At 60.3% G+C, this 17,557-nt stretch overlaps 1 protein-coding gene across 10 annotated transcripts; it reads left to right on the top strand.

Moving 5' to 3' along the window:
• The first annotated feature begins 4,184 nt into the window (after positions 1–4,184).
• DBN1 (drebrin 1) lies at positions 4,185–17,382 on the top strand. Of its 10 annotated transcripts, none has more exons than XM_036013721.1 (15): positions 4,190–4,423; positions 8,843–8,898; positions 9,476–9,588; positions 9,755–9,829; positions 9,926–10,078; positions 10,217–10,294; positions 10,559–10,710; positions 10,839–10,902; positions 13,217–13,276; positions 13,356–13,479; positions 14,210–14,347; positions 14,676–14,846; positions 15,254–15,930; positions 16,218–16,320; positions 16,486–17,382. In XM_036013721.1, exons 1-15 carry the CDS (start codon positions 4,338–4,340, stop codon positions 16,554–16,556), a joined length of 2,121 nt encoding a protein of 706 aa, XP_035869614.1. In that variant the 5' UTR covers positions 4,190–4,337; the 3' UTR covers positions 16,557–17,382. The 10 variants fall into 10 exon arrangements, with proteins under 10 accessions (XP_028383379.1, XP_035869614.1, XP_028383382.1 ...); XM_028527581.2 differs by having other exon boundaries at positions 4,201–4,423; positions 9,926–10,072; positions 15,257–15,930; XM_036013716.1 differs by having other exon boundaries at positions 4,211–4,423; positions 9,926–10,072.
• Positions 17,383–17,557: the final 175 nt, after the last annotated feature.

The raw sequence follows: 17,557 nt of genomic DNA, 5'->3' as shown, positions 1-17,557 counted from the left end.
GGAGCCTGAAGTGGAAAATCATCCAGAAGACAGGGGCAGGGATTGTGGGAGAGAGATGGACTTTTCAACAGCATGACTGCTGCCGGACCCTGAGCCAGAACCAGCCGGATCAGGACCAGAACAGAGACTGCTTCCCACCCACTCCCCGGAGCCGTCTGATCACGCCCACCCCCGCCCCGCCCTCACGGCGCGCCACCTCTGCAGTTCCGGGAGGAGGCCATGGATTGCCTCACTGAGCAGGCATGCAAGGCATTTTCCTTTTATCTGGGGAGGGTCCCCCCCTAGTACCCCCATCCATCCCGCCCTGTCCTTTAGAACGCCCTGGTGTCTGCACGCAGCACCCAGGCCATCCAGGCCATCTTGCTGCCCCCTGAGGTGCATCTCACCTGTACATTCTCTTACCGAAATCCTGATGGCATGCTGGAGTTGTCAGCCTTTTTCTTCAGTCTCCGGGTCCCAGGACATTTTCTGGGATGCCCTAACTATTGACGTCTACTGCACTGCACACTTGTGCTCCACACCCAGGACCCCACCCCCCTGACTTCTTCCTTACACCCTGCCACTAGCAGCAGCCTGAGGAGCTACATCGGACTGATTTCCAGGCCAGGCCAGGCCAGGCCAGCCTCAGCATGCGGAAGGGGAAGTGAAGAGGGCCTGCGGCATGCTGTAGTGATGAGAGAGGGACACACGTGGGTTCCCATCCAGACTTCATCACTCACCAGCTGCGTGCCTCAGGGCCAGTCGCTGCTCCTCTCTGAGCCTCACGTTTCCCATCTCTAAAACTGTAATCACAGCCAACATGTCAATGGCACCTACTATGTGCAGTTGCCCTTTTAAGCACTTTCCAGAGACTGTTTAAAATCCTCAACGATGCCCTGGCTGGTGTGGCTCAGTGGATTGAGCTCCTGCTTGTGAGCCAAAGGATTGCTGGTTCTATTCCCAGTCAGGGCACATGCCTGGGTTGCAGACCAGGCCCCCAGAAGGGGGTGCATGAGAAGCACACACTGATGTTTCTCTCCCTCTCTTTCTCCCTCCATTCCCCTCTGTCTAAAAACAAATAAAATCTTTTTTAAAAAATCAAACGAAACCCTGAAACAAGCTCCATGTGGTAGGTGCTGTCATTATCATCCTCGATGGCACAGGAAAGGTCAAGCAACAAGTATAAGGCCACTTGGTTAGCAAGGTCTGGGCAGCAATTGGCTGGTCAGTTGCCCAGCTAATGGGAAGTGGCTGGCTCCGTGTCAGGACCCACACCTGAGAAGAAGGAAGGGGCACTTTGTTTTAAATCTTCACCTGAGGATGTTTATTAATTTTTAGAGAGAGAGAGGGAAATACCGATGTGAGAGAGAAACATGGATTGGTTGCCCCCCGTATGCACCTGACCAGGATCGAGCCTGCACACTTAGGGTGTAGGGGACGATGCTCCAACCAGCTGAGCCACCAGGCCGGAGCAGAGGGGACACTTTTGAAGGTGTACTTGGTAGGAGCTTCCAGAGGCAGAATGAGGGCAGAGAAAGATCCTTCAGCCAGTGCTGGAAAAAGTCCTGAGACCCACTGTCAGCCTTGAGCCTACCCTGAGAGCTGTGGGGAGTACAGGGCAGGAAGGGGGGTGAGGTGGAGGGGGCAAGGCTGTGAGGAGGGAAAGAGGAGCTCTCAGTTTCCAAGGCTCCCATCAGTCACATTTTATCCTCACAGCCTGTTATCAAAAAGAAAATTCAGCAAGGGAAAGCACTGTAGCTAAGGTCACACAGCAAGTGACTGGCTTCTGATCTGAATCCTCCAGTTTTGTTGTCTTTTTCACCCCAGGGACCCACAAGCCATTGGGCCAGCACGCCAGTATGTGTGTGGGGAGCTCACCCCCTGGGGATAGGGCGAGACCGGCATGCTAGCAACTGAAACGGTGGTCGGTGCTGCTGGGTTACCCTGCGGGAGGCCCTTCAGCAGAACTCCAAGGCTGGGTGGGTGGGTTTCAGGGCGGGAAGGAGGAAGGCTCTCAGAGGGAGTGATCGGTAGCCACCCCACTCGCACAGGTCCACGAAGCTGAGGACTAGATGTGGCCACTGAGTGTGGAGACACATCACAGACACACATTCTCGGAGGAAGGTGATGTGGAGGGAGAAGGGTGAGGAGACCAGGTGGGCTCCAACACAGGCAAGCAGGTGGCCATCTTCCTCGCACCAATGGGGGCCTCACTGGGCTACAATATCTTTGTAACTTTTTTGTAAATCTAAAACTATTCTAAAATTAGAGATTTACTTAGTAGCCCTGGCTGGGTAACTCGGTTAGAGCATTGTCCCAATATACCAAGGTGGTGGATTCAATCTTTGGTGAGGGCACACACAGGAAGGAACCAATGAGTTCGTAAATAAGTGGGGCAACAAATTGATGTTTCTCTCTCTCTCTTTCCCTTCCACTCTCTCTCAAGTCCATTAAAATAATAAAATTAGGAGTTTACTTGGAAATACAGGTGACAGAGGTGAAAGTGGGTGTGGCTGGAGAGTATTTGTAGGGGGATGAGGAGATGCAGGAATCTGAGGAAGGGAAAGCACCGTGCACGACTCCTGTGGGTGGACGTGGAATTGAGTGAGTAGGAGGCTGGGAAGGGAGCCAGGGAGGGGGCTGGGGGGGGGGTGGAATTCTGAGCTGGGACAAGTCAAAGGAAGCAGGACCTGGGGCCCAAGGTCCCCCTACCTATTTTTCCCACACCTCTTTAGCCTTGCTGTGGTGTATTCTCGCTCCCCCCAAATCCTTCTGACCCTGCCTGGACCTTGTTTCAACTGGGGGCTGTGGAGAAACTTCCAGGGCCAGAGGCCCATGGGCACAGTGGGTACAGAGAACCCCCACAGGCAGGCATCTGCGAAATGTTTTTAATTTTAAGAGGGTTGCTCTACTCCAAAGCGCTGGGAACCACTGCTGGAGATCAGCACACACACTATTCTCTTTCTCCTCTTGGCCAACTCAGAATTCGAAGACCCAGCTGAATCACCTCCTCCACCTCCCTGACTGGACTAGGCCGTTGCTCAGGTTCCATCACTTCCCCTGGGAAGATGAGGTGCGAAAGGCTTCTGAGAACTGGGGAGGGTTGCAGGGACCCACTTCAGCAAGGACTAGCGACGCTTCAGGAGGTCCTGCCTGTTGTGCCTACTCGCTGCAGGAGACTCCGCTAGGGCCCCAGTGATCCCTGGGCTCAGAACTTTGGGAAATAAAGGTGTCAGGAGGCTGGTCCTAGGGTGTCCCTGGAGTGGTCCTGCCCTGGGAGTCTGGGCTGAGATGTTGCCACTGGGAGGAAGTCTGCATAGGATCATCCGGGAGGCCTGAGGCTTGGGAGACAAGGCAGAGGGTTTCCTAGGCCTGTCCTATCTGAGAGGGCCCAGGAGGCAGCTGGTAGGGGGGTGCTCAGCCTAGGGGTGGGGCAGGGGTGGTGGAGGAGGGTGGCAGTGCTGGGGTAATGATCTGGGTTGGGGCTGGGAATGGTCAAGGAGGGGGGGTGGAGAGGTGTGTTTGGGAACTGGGATCGGCATGGCAACAGGATAGGCTGGACTAAGGAGGGTGCAGCTAGGGATGGAGTGTTGTGAATTGGAGGGGGGGGAGTTGCCTGCCAAAGCATGGGGTTGGGAATGGGGCTGGACTTGGGGTTCGGACACAGATGGCAATGGACAGTGCCAAGGTGGGTGGGGGGAGTAGGAAGGGGCCTTTCAGAGGAGGGGATGGGCCGCTGATGTGCCACGGGGTGGAGGGGGTGGTGCTGATCTGTGCATTGGGTTGGGATGGACCAGGGATGGGGATAGGCGGTGAGGCGGGCCGGGGTAGAGATAAATTAAACAGGGAATGGGGCTGGGCCGGGTTCAAATGAAGTGGATTTGGGATTGGGACTGGGAACTGATAAGGAGAATGAAGCTGGACCTACAGAGGGTTGGTGAGGTTGGGGACGCGGCTGGGTTTGGGGCTGAGGAAGGTGAGCGCCTAAGCTGGGGCCATGGTAGGTGAAGTTTGGGAACCCGGGTGGGACCCGCCTCGGGAGTGGAGGGACGCATCGGCGCGGGCCAAGGGGCTACGGATAAGGGGCGCGGGGGCACCCGGGGCAGGCCGGGAAGGGGGGGCGGACCTCCCCCTGGGCCGGGCCCGGGCGGCGCTAGGACCGAGCGCGGAGGGACGAGCCGGGCGGAGCCAGCGCCCCCCGCCCCCCGCCGGCCGGCTCCCCTCCCCCGGCCGCTGGCTCGCTCTGCTCGCTTCGCCGCAGAGGCTCCGAGGCAGCGGTGGCGGTGACTCCCTCCTTCCATCCCTCCTCCTCTGTCCGTCTGTGCGTCTGTCCGTTCGGCCTCGGTCCGGCCCGCAGCATGGCCGGCGTCAGCTTCAGCGGCCACCGCCTGGAGCTGCTGGCGGCGTACGAGGAGGTGATCCGAGAGGAGAGCGCGGCCGACTGGTGAGCCCCCGCCCCCGCCCCTCGGCCCCTTTGTCCCCGCGCCGCCGCTGCCGCCGCCGCGCCTTTGTTTCCACCCGGCCCGCCACCCGGCTGCCGGGAAGGGAGGGGACGACCCCGAAATGGTGCAGCGACCGAGGAGGACCGGGAGGGGCTGCCTTTGTGCGCGCCGGGGGAGGGGCCGGGCGGGCCGGGCGGGGCGCTGCCGGCCGCGAGCGCCCGGAGGCCGCCCCAGGCACGCTGTGAGAGCGGTGGCCGGGCGCGGTCTGGAGGGATGCGGGGTCCGGACGTGTGACCCCGGGCCGCATTGCCCTGCAGGAGCCCATCCCCCGTCTCGGCCCCGGGGGACAGGTGTGCACGGGGCGACCAAGGGCACCTTCGCTACCTTTCAGCGGGCGCGGACCGGGCGGGGACGGGGCGGGGACCCAGCTAACGGAGCCAGCTCAGCGTGCCCGGCCCAGCCTGGACAACCGGCCACAGCACAAAGGAACGCTAGGGCGGGGGAGGAGCGGAGAGGGCTGGGGGCCCGGACGCCCCGCCCACCGGGGGGCCTCTCGGAGTTGGGGTGTGATGCAAAGATGTTCATTGCCACATGGCTGCCGCCCAGTGACTCCTGTTCATCTCGCGGCCGCGGAGGAGGGAGGGATCGAGGGGATTTCAGGGACTGGGCAGCTGGGCTGGGAGATGCCCAGGGGCCGAACTCCGGCCTGGAGGACCAGCTGGGGACCCTGGGAGGAGGCCCGCGCCCACACAAGCCTGGAGAGAGCTCCCAGGAAGGGATGAGGGGCAGAGTAGATCTTCTGAGCCCTTGGCCCCATCGCCCAGTGCAAGGGGCTCTCCGCTCCCTGGCTGGGGAGGAGCTGGGCTGCCGGTACCCCCTTCCACAGCTGTGGTCTCCCCTTGAGCTCTGGGAGGGGTGGGCCTCTTTGCTCTGGGGCTGGAATCTCCAGGGTGGTAGGAAAGCCAGGGGGTTCCCCACTGCCCCATTCAGGAATCATTTTCCCCAAAACACCCCTGTCTTGGGGCAGGTGCTCCTTCCATTTCCAGACCTCTAGTTTCCGGGGCAGGCAGGAAACTGAGGCACAGAGTGAAGGCATGCCCAAGGGACCTCCTTTGGGCTGGCCTTATGCAAGTAAGGGAGGGCACTGTGGTAGGGACACTGACCTGGGGGCTGGAGGAGGGGACAAATGGCCAGGCGTCCATGCCATAGTACTGCAGCACTGGCGGGCAGCCAGGTCTGCCTGGAGGGATGGACGCGAGAGACGGGCTCCCATGTTCTGCAGGTCAGTCACAGGAGAGGCCGGCACAGGTTAAGTGGGCCGGTGGCCACCCATTGTCCCCGCCCTGCCCCAGGGGCTGAGATCATGGGAAGAGTTCGGGCAGGTGGCCAGCTTGGCCTGGTGGAGGAACTGGCCTTGGGCTATGATGTCCCCTGCCTGGACAGGGGCCACCGTCCAGCTCAGAGTGCCCCACTTGCCCTCAGTTGAGAAGTGCTGTCTACCGCCACACCATTGCCCCTGATCTCCTAAAAGCAGATCCCCGGAGGCCCAGTTCGGGGCCACACCACCACCGCTGGCCCACCTCATGCTCAGCAGAGGCCTGGGCTCCCATCTCTGTGCCGTATCCATGTGGCCAAAGCTAGTTATTAATCTCTGGCGTGCGTCACCCCCCATCTGGGTTGTGTGTGGGACACACACAGATGCAGGCACGCACCCTCGCACATGCACACATTTGTTTTCAGTCCCAAGGGCCCAGATAGCGTCTTGGGAAAAGGGTGTGAAGATCACATCCTGCAGTGGGGACATGAGTGCTCACAGCCACCCGCTCGGCCCAGGGGCAGACCCTGCACTCAGAGGCCGGAGAGGGGTGTCCTGGGTAAAACTGCTGCCCGGCTGGAAGGGCTTGTCATTACCCTCCCCCCTGAGTGGTGATGGTGGGGGAGCTCAGTCCCCAGAGGGGCCAGTACAGGCTACTTCCTGGCGGGGCCTCTGAAACCGACCACAGCCCAGTTACTGGGAACAGGTGAGCCAGGAAGTCAGTGTAGTGAGAGAGCTAGTGCTGCCCTGAGTGTGACATGAATCACTGTGTGACCACACTAGAGCCTGCTCCTCTCAGGTCCTCTTGAAAAGCAGAAGAGGGAGTTGGGCTCAGCGGGATGAGGGACAGCCAGGGCTGTCCTAGCCATGACTTCCTCAGTGGGCCTCTCCAGGGGTCCGCCTGCCCTCAGCCTCTCGCCTGAGCTGACTGACCCCAGCACCTCCCTGGACCTGGGCCGTTCCAGCTGCCGCCTCACTCTGGTCCAGTTTCTCTGGCCTCGATGGTTCCTCAGAGTTTGAGTCAGTATCACAAACACCTACTGCTGTGCGGACCAGGGCTGGTTGTGAAGTATGTCTGTTGTTGACTTGAGTCAGACTTCCTGCCTTCCCCAAGCCCAGGGCAGTGTCTGTCTCCAGGGCTTGGAGCTTGTGAGATTGTACATCCCTCCCCCTCCCTCACTTCTCCTGTGTCCTGCCCAGGCCGCCCTGACGTGATTGAGAAGCACTGGCTGAGTGAGATCTGGGGCGGGCGCAGAAGCCTCTGCCCAGCCCTGCTGGGCTGTGGGACATGGTCTGGGGCGCAGAGCACAGCTTCCCGTAGAGCTGCCATCGGGGCCCTGAGGGGTTTCTGCCCCGGGTGGGCATGGGGTGGGGGACAGCTCTGGCCTTTCTGTGAAGGGAACCACAGATGTAAGAGCCTCGAGGGCGGGCAGTGTCAGAGCTGTGCTTGGCGCCAGGGAGCGGTCCAGTCTGTGGCGCCAGTGGAGAGGTCCAGCTGGAAGGGCAGGTGTACGGCGCACAGCTGAAGGCCTGCTGAAGGCTTTGACCTTAGCTGTGGTTTCTGCCAGGTCAGGGCGGGGGCCACGGCCAGGAAGGTGGCGGAGGTGGGAAGGCCAGAGCTGAAGGGGGAGGGGGCAGGGCAGATGTTCCTGGGAGCAGCAAGGGCCCTCGCAGCCTCTGGGGGGGCTGGCGCTCATTCCTGGGGCAAGCGTCGTCTGAAGCATTGGTTGGGACCAGGGCCTTGGAGTTCTGCCTCAGTTTCTCATCCGTGGAGTTGGGAGGGACAGACCCTGCTTCTCTGAGGGCCCTTTGTTCCCAGCGGTGGTTTAGGGCAGCTGGACAGGTGGTGGGACAGCTGTTCTGGGGAGCAGCTGCCAGCGCTGGGGCCTGGGCAACAGTTGGACCAAGAGCTCCCCGCCTCACAGCCCACCTGTGTCCCTTTCAGGCGGGAGGGATTCTGGGAATTTGTGTGTGTGTGTGTGTGTGTGTGTGTGTGTGTGTGTGTTCCTAGCACTGGCTTGGGCTGACCCACAGGGGCTGGGCTGGGCCTTCCTTCTCTCCCTCCTTCGTGCTTCCTCCTCCTTCTCTCTCTTCCCTTGTCCTTTTTCTCTCCCTTCCCTTTCTCTCTTCTTCCTTCATTTCCTCTTCACCCCTTCGTTTCCCTCCTTTCTCTTGTCTTCTCTTCCTCCTCTCCCTGTTTCTCTCACTGACTCTCTCCCTTCCTCTTCTCCACCGCCCCTCCTTGCCCCAGGCCTGTCCTCTCAAGGAGGGGTCCTCGGGAGCGCACATCTCGGCCTTCCCTGCCATGAAATGGATGCTGTGGCACTGCAGCCTGGGGAGAAGAAGCTAGGAAGGAGGAGGGAGGAGGCAGGCTGCTAGGTCAGCTTTCCGGTGACGCCGAGGCTGAAGGAAAGGCTGACACTCTCGGCTGACACTCTCAGGAGGCCAGGCCAGGGTCCCAGCTGGGGCCAAGGTGGTCGAGAGGCTGGGAGGCCAGGAGACTGAAATCACCCGTGGGCCGCCACCGTCTGGGCAAGAGTGGCCTGGGGGACCTCATCCACCTTTCAGAGAGGCTGAGATGAAGACTGAGGGTGTGTCCCTGGGGTCCTTTGTGTTCTGGAGCCTGTAGTTGGGGTGGGCCAGTCATGTGCCAGTTGCCAGGTTGCCATGGTTACAATGGGATGCCCTGATCAGAGTGAGCACCAGGTTCTCTCTTCTCTTTTCCCCGCTGTGAGGGGAGGGGTGATGGGTACCCAGACGCATGCCTGGCAACAGCCAATGGGGGACTATCAGTGTGGTAGCCAGGGAACAGTAACCAAGGAACTGTCGCCTTGGAATCTCCATCTCACACCCGCTTGCTGGGCTGTAGGCTGCCAGGGCCAGGGCTCGGAGGACGAGGCACATGGGCAGTGGTTTCTTCCCCAGCTGACCCAGGCCCCCTCTACCAGCGCCCCCCTACTGAAATGGCGCCTAGCCCATTGTTTGGCAGTGGTGCTGGGCCAGAACCCCCTTCCCCTCCTGCCTGTTCTGTGACCCTCCTCCTCCTCCCTAGAGCTGTCCCCACCCAAAATTGGCAGTTCTGAGAGCCACCCCTCCCTCTCCCCAGGGCTCTGTACACATATGAGGATGGCTCAGATGACCTCAAGCTTGCAGCGTCAGGAGGTAAGAATCCAAGCCGTTTTTCTTTTTTGCTTTCTCCCGCCCCGTCCTCTGGGTGTTTTCTTCCCCACCCATCTGGCTCCAGGCTGCCTCCTGGTGTGCATCCAGTGACCCATGCTTGTCTGGCAGGTGTCCTTCCTGGTCATCCTTGTGCTCTCCAGGGTGAGGAGGCAGGGGGCCTTGTTTTCTGCTTGATTATGAGAAGACAGCCTCAGACAGGGAGAGTGACTTACCCAAAGTCACACAGCTAGGGAGGAGGGGCCGGGCAGGGATGGCCCAGATCACCCCCACTTTCTCTGGGGCAAAAGCTTTGTTTTCCCCCATTGGGACTGTACCTCAGGAGACATGAGGGTGTGTGAAGAACGAGCGTGTCCTCATCTCTACCCCAAATCACGTCCTGGGGAGTCACAGGCAGAGCTGGGGCCTGCCTGCCACTCTTTCTCACCCCAGCACAGAACTCCGGGCCTGCAGGTCCCGGAGTGCCCGTGGAGCCCACACGAAGAATCTTTCTTCGGGTTCCAGGCCCTTGTGGGGTAATGGTTAGGAGACGGGAGTCCTGACTCCCTCCTGATTCCCCCAGACGGGGGCTTGCAGGAGCTCTCGGGCCACTTTGAGAACCAGAAGGTGATGTACGGCTTCTGCAGCGTCAAAGACTCCCAGGCTGCTCTGCCAAAATACGTGCTCATCAACTGGGTATGCTGCTGTGGGCTGGGGAAGGGGGCAGAGGGCCCAGAACAGTTACCCACCGACACCACTAGAGAGGACACCCCTGCACCTGTGGGAAGAGAGCCAGGGGTCTTGGGCTACCACTGCCCCCTCTTGTCCTTTCCCAACCCTGCCTGTGCTGGGTGCTTTGCAGGTCGGCGAGGATGTGCCTGATGCCCGCAAATGTGCTTGTGCCAGCCATGTGGCTAAGGTGGCTGAATTCTTCCAGGTGCGAGTGGGGGCAGGGGCCAGCCATCCAGGGTCTGTTTGCTGGTGGTGGTGACAGGAGGGAGCCATGCTGCCTGAACACACCTTCTCGCTGCAGGGTGTCGACGTGATTGTGAATGCCAGCAGTGTGGAAGACATCGACGCGGGCGCCATTGGGCAGCGGCTTTCCAATGGGCTGGCGAGGCTCTCCAGCCCGGTGCTGCACCGACTGCGGCTGCGCGAGGATGAGAACACGGAGCCGGTGGTCAGTGTGGATGGATCTGGGGCCCTCGGGCCCTGCCCGGGGCTCACCTGCCCTGCTCCTGTCTTTCCTCAGCCTTTTCGGGTGGGAGCTCCCGGAGCACCTGGCCCGCTGTCCTAGCTCATGCCAGGCTGCTTAACTCTGCAGGGCACCACCTATCAGAAGACTGATGCCGCTGTGGAGATGAAGCGGATCAACCGAGAGCAGTTCTGGGAGCAGGCCAAGGTGCGGGCCTGACCCCGGCTTGCAGGCTGAGCTGGCCCAACCCCATGGCATGGCCCCTGGGCTTCTCTCCCCACACCTCTCCACGCACAGTGGGTTCCATCCTCTGGGCTCCCCCAGCTGAAGACAGCCTTCTGCCCAGGGGTTCAACCTGTTTTCCCAGAAACCATGTTTCCCCAGTCTTGGGTTGGGGACGGACGGGCTGGAGGGGAAGGGGGCCCCCCTGTCGGCTCAGGGCCTACACTGCCTTGGCATGGGTGGTTGCAGAAGGAGGAAGAGCTGAGGAAGGAGGAGGAGCGGAAGAAAGCCCTGGACGAGAGACTCAGGTTTGAGCAAGAGCGGATGGAGCAGGAGCGGCAGGAGCAGGAGGAGCGGGAGCGGCGCTACCGAGAGCGGGAACAGCAGATTGAGGAGCACAGGTGCGTGCTCCCACCCTACTGCAAGGCCCTGCCCCACCCCACCCCTGCCCCTGCTCCCCTCCCCCTGCAGGTCTGCCTGGGACCTTGTGGAGGGGTGCAGGCCTGCTGATGCCCGCTTCTTGTTTCAGAAGGAAACAGCAGACTTTAGAAGCCGAGGAGGCCAAGAGGCGGTTGAAGGAGCAGTCTATCTTTGTGAGTGCTTAGCCGGGGAGACCAGGGGCTTGGGGCCAGTGTGGGGCATTCTGGGTACTATTACATGAGCTGTCATGGAGTGTCAGCCCTGCCACGTGATCACGGGGGGATCTGGCTCCTGGCTGTGTAGAAAGACCTCCCTGGGGAATCTTACACTCTAGACTGAAAGAAAAACCTCTGTTGGCCCAGGCCCTCATTGAGTAGGTTCTCCTGTCACCTCCTGGCAAGGCCTGAGGGGCTCAGGTGGACTGCTCCTGCTTCCTGCACTCAGGGGCTCAAGACCTGCCCCCACGCTAGTGCTGCAGAGCCACACCAGTGCATCTGGGCCTGCGTGCTGGGCATCTGGCACACGGCGTGTGTGGTGTCTGCTTCAGAGCAGCCCCTTTGTTCTGGGGGTGCTGTCTGGACCTCCAAATACTGGGGTGTTGTGTAGGGTCTGTGGACTGGCCCTTTGAAAATGATGGTGGACTCACACCCTTGTGCTTTGAACAAAGACCATTCGGTGGTGAGGCACAGTTCAGGACTGGAGGTGGGTGGTGCTTGTCTGGATTGGGACTGTTATGAGCAGGTGTTGGGCCTTAGGGACCTTACGGAGCCTCAGGGCCACACCCATAGGAGATGGGTCGGGAGAAAGCAGGATACCCTGCAGGCATTGGCAGTAAGTGGCGGTCATAGATGACTCTAGTCTTGTCAGCCTCTGGGTGGTGGAGGCGAAGGGCAGTTGGTAAACTCCAGCCTCACTCACTCAGCAAAGCTTTGCTACCACCTGCTTGCCATGTGCCCGGTGTGAGAAATATGGTGGAGAAGATGAAATTAACTGGTGAGCTTAATCGTGTACCATCTTAGCCTTTTGCGGACATAGTTCAGCAGCATTAAGTACACTCGTGTCGTACAGATGACGCCACTGTTTTTCTCTCAGGCTTCTCCATCGTCCCGTAACTGAAACTCTACAGGCACACAACACAGACTCCCCATCCTCCCCTCTTCCTCGGACCCTGGCAGTCTCCTTGCTGCCTCTGTGAATTTGACTTTTCGCGGTGTCTCCTGGGCGGAATCATACAGAGTTGTTCCTTTGGTGACTGGCTGATTTCACTCAGCATGTGTTCCAGGTTCATTGTGTGTCAGGCTGTCCCCTTCTTCTGTAAAGCTGATAACCTTCCACTGCATCTGTACGCCACACTGACTTGCCCGTTCACAAGGGCCTAGGGAGGTCGTGTTGCAGTAGGCAGGGACAGGGTGCCCACAAGAGCTGGTGAGAATCACATTTATGGGAAGGCAGGAGCCTGACTGGAGCCCAGTGGGCTGAGGAGCGGGGAGTACGGGAAGACAGAGCGAGGTCAGAGGAGTTTAGACTTCATTCCAGAAGATGGGAAGTTGTAGTTGGAGGGACAACCCTCTTGAAGGGGGATACTTGGAAGGGCCATTGTAATGCACCCCAACAGAAAGTTTAAATTTTAGGTGTGTGCTCGAAAACAAAGGAGCCCTGTTACTGCACCCTGCCTGCCGTGTTTTCTTCTCCCAGCTCAGTCCTGCCTGCCCCATTTGCCATCGGGGCAGCAGGGGATGCCGTTAAGTGAATTCAACTGAGTGGACGTGTGCCGATTCAGCCTCATGCTGTCCATTCACACGCAGATCTAGTTCTCATCCCGTGTTGCCGACTAAGAGTGGGGGGACATGATCCCCAAGACAGGAGGGTTCTGACACAGTGTGTGCCTAGAACAGCTTGTGGGGACCCAGAGAAGGAAACAGCCTGAATGGGGTGGGGGTCAGGCATTTGAGGGGAGACCCCTCTCCCCTGCCAAGTGTATGTGGTGTGCATGTTCCAGGTATGGAAACTGTCATGCTGGTGACTTCAGGTCTATATCTCAAGGTGTGCGGGCAGGTCAGTGTAGGAAGGGGCTGCTGGGGAGAGGCTAGGTCACTCGGGGTGGGGAATGTGGGCCAACCCAGGGGCGGGGGTGGCAGTGAGGGAGCAGCAGTCTCATGATGCTGAGACCCAGGCAGCAGTGAAGTGGGGCTCAGTTGGCTGGGTGCTGGGGTAGGAAGTTCCAGAAAAGTTGGCTGCAAAGCAGGGAGGGCGCCTGGATGGCTCTGGGGTGAAGCAGCAGGAGGCGCTGAGCTGGGCGCCCAGGTGCCTGTCCAGGCTGGAGACGAGGTACCTGGCTGAGGGCCTTGTGGATGGCGAGGAGCTGCTGTGCGACAGAGGTGCCATCTGCGAGCCCTTCCTGCCAGACTGTGGAGCAAACATGGTCTCTGAGGAAGCAAGAGCTCCTGGGGCAAGGGTGGTGCCCAGGACACTGCCTTTGGTTTCCAGGGTGACCAGCAGGATGAAGAGGAAGAGACCCAGATGAAGAAGTCAGAATCAGAGGTGGAGGTGAGAGCTGGGGGGACAGGGCAGGTGAGTCCAGTGGGGCTGCCTTGGCCGGGCCCTGATTCCCTCCTCATGCCCCCAGGAGGCAGCGGCCATTATCGCCCAGCGGCCTGACAACCCACGGGAGTTCTTCAAGCAGCAGGAACGAGTCGCATCAGCCTCTGCGGGCAGCTGTGATGTGCCCTCACCCTTCGGCCACCGACCAGGTAGTCCCAGGTCCCCCCCGACCTGACTGTCACTCCTCAGGTTTTGGCCCCAAGCCTCTTTGGCGCTCTTTTTTGGAAGGGAGGCCTTGCCCAGGGACCTCGGAGAAGACAAGGTTGTTCGTCACGTGTGCTTACCCCTTGCCTCCTGGGACCGGGAAGGCTCGCAGAGGGCGGTTGGTGCGCACGTTTGGCTGAATGGGGGCAGTGCTAGAGGCCCCCCGGGCAGCTCTGGCTTCAGCTAAGGCACTCCTGACTGTAGAGAGCGGACCTGCTGGGGTTGAGCCAGCCCCTGCCTGAGGACTATGCTGCATGTGAGGTGGGCTGGCACCCTGGCCCTGGAGCCTGCACCCAGTCTCTCTGTCGGGGTTCTCCTTGCAGCTTCCCCCTGCCGGAAGCACCCTTCTGCTCCCTGTTGGCTGGTCTGAGTGTTTGGCCCTGCGCGTGCTTGGCCTGTGCTGGGGCTGCAGGGGTGGGGCTGGCCACGCCGGGTGTGTGCTTTGCCAAGGCTGGCTGCAGTGGGTGGGCTCCCTGCTGTGCGTGGCTGGTGCTGGTGGGTGTCACCGGACAGCTTGAGGCTGCAGCCCAGCTTGGCTGTATGTGCACCCTGGCCGAAGGCAGCTTGGACACCCAGGGCCAGATGTGGGGGCGGGTGAGGCCTCAGGGTGGGGGTGGGGGAGACTGACCCTCTCTTGTCCTCTGTCTCTCTCTCTCTGTCTGTCTCTCTCGGCAGGTCGTCCGTACTGCCCTTTCATAAAGGCATCGGACAGTGGGCCTTCCTCCTCCTCCTCTTCCTCCTCCTCCCCTCCACGGACTCCCTTTCCCTATATCACCTGTCACCGCACCCCAAACCTCTCTTCCTCCCTCCCATGTAGGTAGCAGCCTCGGCAGGGGGGTAAGGAGGGCCCCGCTTCCCAGCAGCACCCCTGCCCTCACTCCCCAGCCTGACTGCTGCTCTCTGGTGTCTGTCCCCAGAGCAGGTACTGCCTGCCTCTTTCCCTGGCCCCGAAGGGGCACTGGCCCCCAGGGTCCTGGCTTACAGGGTCTGGAGTTGTGGTCTGGCCCCTGTGGGGCCTGGGGAGCTCCCAGCCCCCACCCAGACTCCAGAGAAGAGATGCTGGCCAGGCCCCAAGGTGTACAGTCCTGTGCTCACCTGGCTTCCCGGCCCTCACTGACCAGTGTGGGGGTTTGTTCCACAGGCAGCCACCTGGACAGCCACCGGAGGATGGCGCCCACACCCATCCCCACCCGGAGCCCATCTGACTCTAGCACAGCCTCCACCCCTGTCTCTGAGCAGATCGAACGGGCCCTGGATGAGGTCACGTCCTCGCAGCCACCACCACTGCCACCCCCACCCCCACCAACCCAAGGTGAGTGAGGGGCCCCAGCCCTATGAGGCCTCTCACCAGTCTCTGTGCTGGGAACCCCCAGTGGCCATGGTAACAACTCCCCAGGGACCTGAGCCACCCAGACTGCACTGCCCTGGAGGTGGCTGTGGCAGGGAGGAGCCCTGCTGTGGCAGTAAGATCTGCCCTCTGAGCCTCAGTGTCTCTCGTGGAGTGGGAATCGGGCCTTCCTCCCAAGACTGCTGAGTGGCGTACAGACACTAGGTAAAGGGGCATCGGGGCCCAGGGGCACTTTGCATGGAGCTGTTGGGGGAGGCCTTCCTTCCGGGAGGTCGCCAGCTCTCCAGTGCACAGGCAGGGTCAGTAGGGTGGCTGCACAGGGCCTTCTCTGGTGGAGCTGGTCACCTCTGTCTCCTCCGTGTGTGCTGTAACAGGGACCCAGGAGCCTGGCCCCTGCCTGGACAGTGAAGTGACCATCAAGGAGGCCAGCGAAGCAGCCCCTCAGGCCTGGGCTAGCCTGGTGGAGGAGCCCCCTCAGGCACCGGAGCCTCCCCAGGGGCAAGGCAGCCCCATAGAGGACTTCATATTCATGGCAGCTCCTGAGCAGGCCATCCTGGCTGCCCCACTAGAGCCTGCCATAGCTGACCCCACTGCAGCCGACACCTTGGCAGCTGCTGCTGTCGAAACCAACATTGCTGCTGCTAACACCGCTGTTGCCAACACCTCCACCCCTGCCCCCGCTAGCCTCATAGACCTATGGCCTGGCCATGGGGATGGCACCTCCACACCCCAGGCTGAGCCTAGGTCCCCCACAGCACCATTAGGTGCTGAGGTCACTCTGGCAGAGGTGCCCCTGCTGGATGAGGGGGCTCAGGAACCAGTGCCGCCAACAGGTGAAGTCTGTGCCAACCTCCTCAATTTTGATGAGCTGCCTGAGCCACCAGCCACCTTCTGTGACCCAGAGGCAGAAGTAGAAGGGGAGCCCCTGGCTGCCCCTCAGGCCCCAACTCTGCCTTCTGCTCTGGAGGAGCTGGATCAGGAGCCGGAGCCAGAGCCTGAGCCCCACCTGCTGACCAATGGTGAGACGACCCAGAAGGAAGGGACTCAGGTAGGTCAGGACAGCCTGGTGGGAGGGTTGGAAGTCGGTGGAGCTGGGGGGCTAACCCTGTGTTTCAGGCTTGCAGCCTTACCCTCCTCTGTGACCCACATTATTAGGGGGAAGCTTTATTCCATTCCCCTTCCCAGGGCCCACTCTGCTTTTGTTCCCAAGGCAGGTATCTGTTTCCTTGGCAACCATGGAATCACTGGTTGCCTGGGCAACGGGCTCAGGGCCTGGTAGGTCAGCTTTGGTCTTGCTGGGTGGGGCCACAGTGACCTGATGCTTTTCTCCTACAGGCCAGTGAGGGGTACTTCAGCCAATCACAGGAGGAGGAGTTCACCCAATCAGAAGATCTGTGTGCAAAGGCTCCGCCTCCAGTGTTCTACAATAAGCCTCCAGGTATTGTGGATATGGATGATGGGTCGGAATTAGAGTGAGGTCCTGTGTTCCTGTATGGGCAGGTACCATCCCCCCCTACAGAGTTGGCACAGTTCTCGGGTTGGGGGACACAGCCTTGGATCTGCCAGCCATCTTCTTAACTCCCCTCCCTTTCCAACACCATAGAAATCGACATCACCTGCTGGGATGCAGACCCAGTCCCGGAAGAAGAGGAGGGCTTCGAGGGTGGTGATTAGCAGTGGCGCCCGCCCTCAGGCTGCCCTTGCCAAGGCCACCCACCTGCTCCGGCCTCTGGCCAAACGGCCCGCCGCGCCTGCACTCGAAGCAGCTCCGCCTGGCACCCACTCTGGATTCCGGCCCTGGCCGGGGACTTGGCCGCTTCCCCACCCACAGGGCCTGACTTTTACAGCTTTTCTTTGTTTTTGTTTTTGTTTTTGTTTTTTTAAAGTTGATAGGAGACTTGTACAGTTGACTGGTTTTCCTCCCGTTGGTAGTTGAAATGCTGTTGCATATTCCACCCCCCTCTCTGCCCGGTCCAGATTGTAGCGCTTAGTCCTCCCTGCTCACTCAGCTGGCCGGGGTGGAGGCCTCACCCTGCTTGGGGCCTGGCAAGGGGGGAGCTTCGGTGGGAAAATGCCCCCCCACCTCTTTTCCTAGTTTTATGTTTCTTGGAAAAATATCACTTTGTATTCTCTGTCCAGGGCTTCAGATATTTTGCACGAATTTGAAAACATGGCAATAAATGGCTCGCCGGCTCTGGCTCCCTGGGACCCCCTCCCCGCCCTTCTCTTTACCTGGCCCAAAGAAAGTAGCAGGCCCAGCTGGGGCCCCTCAGCTTCCCATCCCTTTCCTGCCCCCTCCTGCTGGGCGGGTCCCAGGCTGGAGGCCTTAGGCGTCATTCAGGTCAGGGCTTTGGGTGGGGCCCCGGGGCTTGGTGGCCCCTCCCCAACTCTTCCCTATTTGCTTGGGTTCCTTTTTCACATTCAGTAACTGTTTTTTGGAAAGCACAAACTTCTGTAACGGGTCGTGCTCATGTCTGTTAATAAAGAAATCCAGATCCCTTTGGGCCTCCTGGGGTGGATCTGGGGCGGGCCGCGGGTGGGGCCCTGCCCCCCGCATTTATTCCGACCTCCAAGGCCACAGGGGCGCTCTCACCGTGATCTCATGGGCAGGGAAGGTGGGGTGTAGTTAGAAGCAGGCTGACTTCAGGTTTAGTTCCGCATCCTCCAGCCACTTA

The sequence above is a fragment of the Phyllostomus discolor genome, chromosome 13 (assembly GCF_004126475.2).
Source record: "Phyllostomus discolor isolate MPI-MPIP mPhyDis1 chromosome 13, mPhyDis1.pri.v3, whole genome shotgun sequence".
In the NCBI taxonomy this organism is placed as follows: Eukaryota; Metazoa; Chordata; class Mammalia; order Chiroptera; family Phyllostomidae; genus Phyllostomus; species Phyllostomus discolor.
This window is presented reverse-complemented; position numbering and strand designations above follow the sequence as displayed.